This window comes from Nematolebias whitei, chromosome 1 (genome assembly GCF_014905685.2).
Source record: "Nematolebias whitei isolate Nwh7 chromosome 1, NemWhi1, whole genome shotgun sequence".
Taxonomy (NCBI): Eukaryota; Metazoa; Chordata; class Actinopteri; order Cyprinodontiformes; family Rivulidae; genus Nematolebias; species Nematolebias whitei.
Genome location: NC_056498.1, coordinates 41,291,620 through 41,294,096, shown reverse-complemented (window position 1 = coordinate 41,294,096; position 2,477 = coordinate 41,291,620). Strand labels below are relative to the sequence as shown.

The following is a 2,477-nucleotide window of genomic DNA, read 5'->3' as shown; positions in this document are numbered from 1 at the left end:
TGGCTGACATGATGCTGAGAAGGAAGGTAGAGAGCTGGCTGGCATGATGCAGAGAAAAAAAGGTAGAGAGCTGGCTGGCATGATGCAGAGAAGGAAGGTAGATGTTTTGTGTCCAAGAGACCAAGTGGAACGCAGCAAGGCTCGCAGCATTGGAGCAGGGTTTAAACTGTTTTACCATGGTGTGGATAGAAAGAGAAATGGAGTAGGGGTGGTCCTGAAGGAGGAGTTGGCAAAGAATGTAGTAGAGGGGAAAAGAGTGTCAGATAGGATGATGTGTCTGAAGGTAGTAGAAGGTCTGATGCTAAACATCTTCAGTGGTTATGCTCCACAGGTTGAATGTGATGAGGAGGAGAAAGATACATTTTGTAAAGATCTGGATGAAGTGATAGAGAGTATTCCCAGGGAGGAGAGGGTGGTGATGGGAGCAGACCTGAATGGACATGTTGGTGAAGGAAACAGAGGAGATGAGGAAGTGAAGGGTAGGTTTGGTGTCAAGGAAAGAAACCAGGAAGGACAGATGGTGGTGGATTTTGCCAAGAGAATGGAAATGGCTGTAGTCAACACTTATTTCCAAAAGAGGGAGGAGCATAGAGTGACCTATAAGAGTGGAGGAAGGAGTACGCAGGTCGACTACATTCTGTGTAGAAGTGGAAACCTGAGGGAGATTGGAGACTGTAAGGTTGTGGCAGGGGAGAGCGTGGCCAGACAGCATCGGATGGTTGTGTGTAGAATGACTGTTGTGAAAAAGAGTCAAATCAGAGAAGAAGACCAAATGGTGGAAGATAAAGAAGGAAGAATGTGATAAATTCAGAGAGGAGCTGTTGAAGGCTCTGGGTGGTAAGAAAGAGCTTCCAGATGACTGGACTACTACAGTAGGGCATTAACAGAGTACTCGAGTAATCTACACATCGATTGCAAGGACATCTATCGAGGTTAAAAATTTAACATGGAGTATCCGTAGTGACGTCATATTATGTGACCACCGTATGATTGTAGGGGGCGGTGTTGCACAGTTGCAGGTCACAGAATATGGTGCAACACCGGGTCCAATCCACCGAACCAGAACCAGTTTCGGTTTAAGTTTCGTTTTTGACGTGCTGCACGTTTCTTCACGTTTGCAGTTTAATAATAACAACTAATAGTTTAGTTTTTCCTGTGACTTCAGTATGATAAACGGTAGGAGCATAATATACGCTCCCAATGTTTTGTTGGTCTTTTTTTGTAAATAATTACCTTTTATTGTGGTTTTATTTATTTTTGTATCTTGAGATCTATGACGTCATCAAATACTCGAGTTCTACTCGGGTTTTATTATGTTAATATCGATTTTAAAAATGATATACTCGTTCAACCCCTATACTACAGCAACAGTAATTAGAGACAGGTAGGAAGGTACTCGGTGTGTCATCTGGACAGAGAATCTTCCATTCTAGTTTATTCTGAAAGGGTTAAAAGGTGGAAACTGTTGGTCATCCATGTTGGCTCACGGGAGCGGTGAAAATCACCGGCTAGCTGAATTAGCAGCAGCGCATGTCTCTGCACCTGAAAGCCTTTGTTTCATTAGATGACTTGAATGGACTTGAAGTCACTGGAAGTCGCGACCGTGAGGACACGGCCATGTTTTCGGTCAAAACGCCGACTGATTGTAACAGATCGGATCAGTTTTTCCTTGAACGCCAACGTTTATGGAGTTAAGTCGATAAAGGTCCTACCTCCATGTCCGTTGTTCAGTCTCTTGTCCCGGTGGACCACGGTGCTCCAACTGTTCTCAACGCTGGGGGGGCGGAGGTTCCACAGAGGGACTTGTCTGCACACAGAGCAAACCGTTAATAGGTGCTGGGGGGTGGGTTGACGTTTACAGCCACCACGCTTACTTTGTTCCCAGTTCTTCAATGTAAACGGTCACCGGGCCGTTAGTGGGAGGAATCTCTCTGACGATGGCACTGTAGCTCCGCCCACTGTTCTCCAGACGGACCTGAACACGACAAAAAGAAGTGAAAATTAAATCTGACGCAAGTAGTTTTAAATTAGCAGAAAGGAGCCGTCAGACCGACCTGGCAGCGATCCCCGACGGAGAACTGCATCCCCGCAGCGATGGAGTAATCCATCTTCTGCTGGGCTGAAGATTAAACAAACAAATAAACAAATAAACCATTAAAACTTTAAAACAAAGACGAGGGGTTATATCTGGGCCTTCATTTCAGAAACAACATCTGAAAGAAGCTCAAGTTCGGCTATTAAAGCTAAAGGCAGAACAGCTCAAGAGTCAAATGTAGCAAACTAAACCTAAAAGCATCAAAATGCTAGCTAAAAGTAGAAAAACACAAGCTAAAAATGTTAAAAATGCAAAAAGCTGGTTCAAAACCAAAGCCAGTAAAACAGTAGCAAGAAGCCATAAGTGGCAAAAAGTTAGATAAAAACGGTAGCCAAGTAATAAATGAAAGCTCCAAGTAGCAAAAGGTTAATGAAAATCAGTA

General features: G+C 43.9%; 1 protein-coding gene across 1 annotated transcript in view; it reads right to left on the bottom strand.

The window, feature by feature from the left end:
• The window catches only part of otud4 (OTU deubiquitinase 4), a gene marked incomplete in the record, with an annotated part of 25,895 nt that overhangs the window by 11,974 nt on the left and 11,444 nt on the right, over positions 1-2,477 (bottom strand). Inside the window, 3 exon segments of the mRNA XM_037682031.1 lie at positions 1,713-1,807; positions 1,875-1,975; positions 2,055-2,119. Of these exon segments, the coding sequence (XP_037537959.1) occupies positions 1,713-1,807; positions 1,875-1,975; positions 2,055-2,119 (261 nt within the window).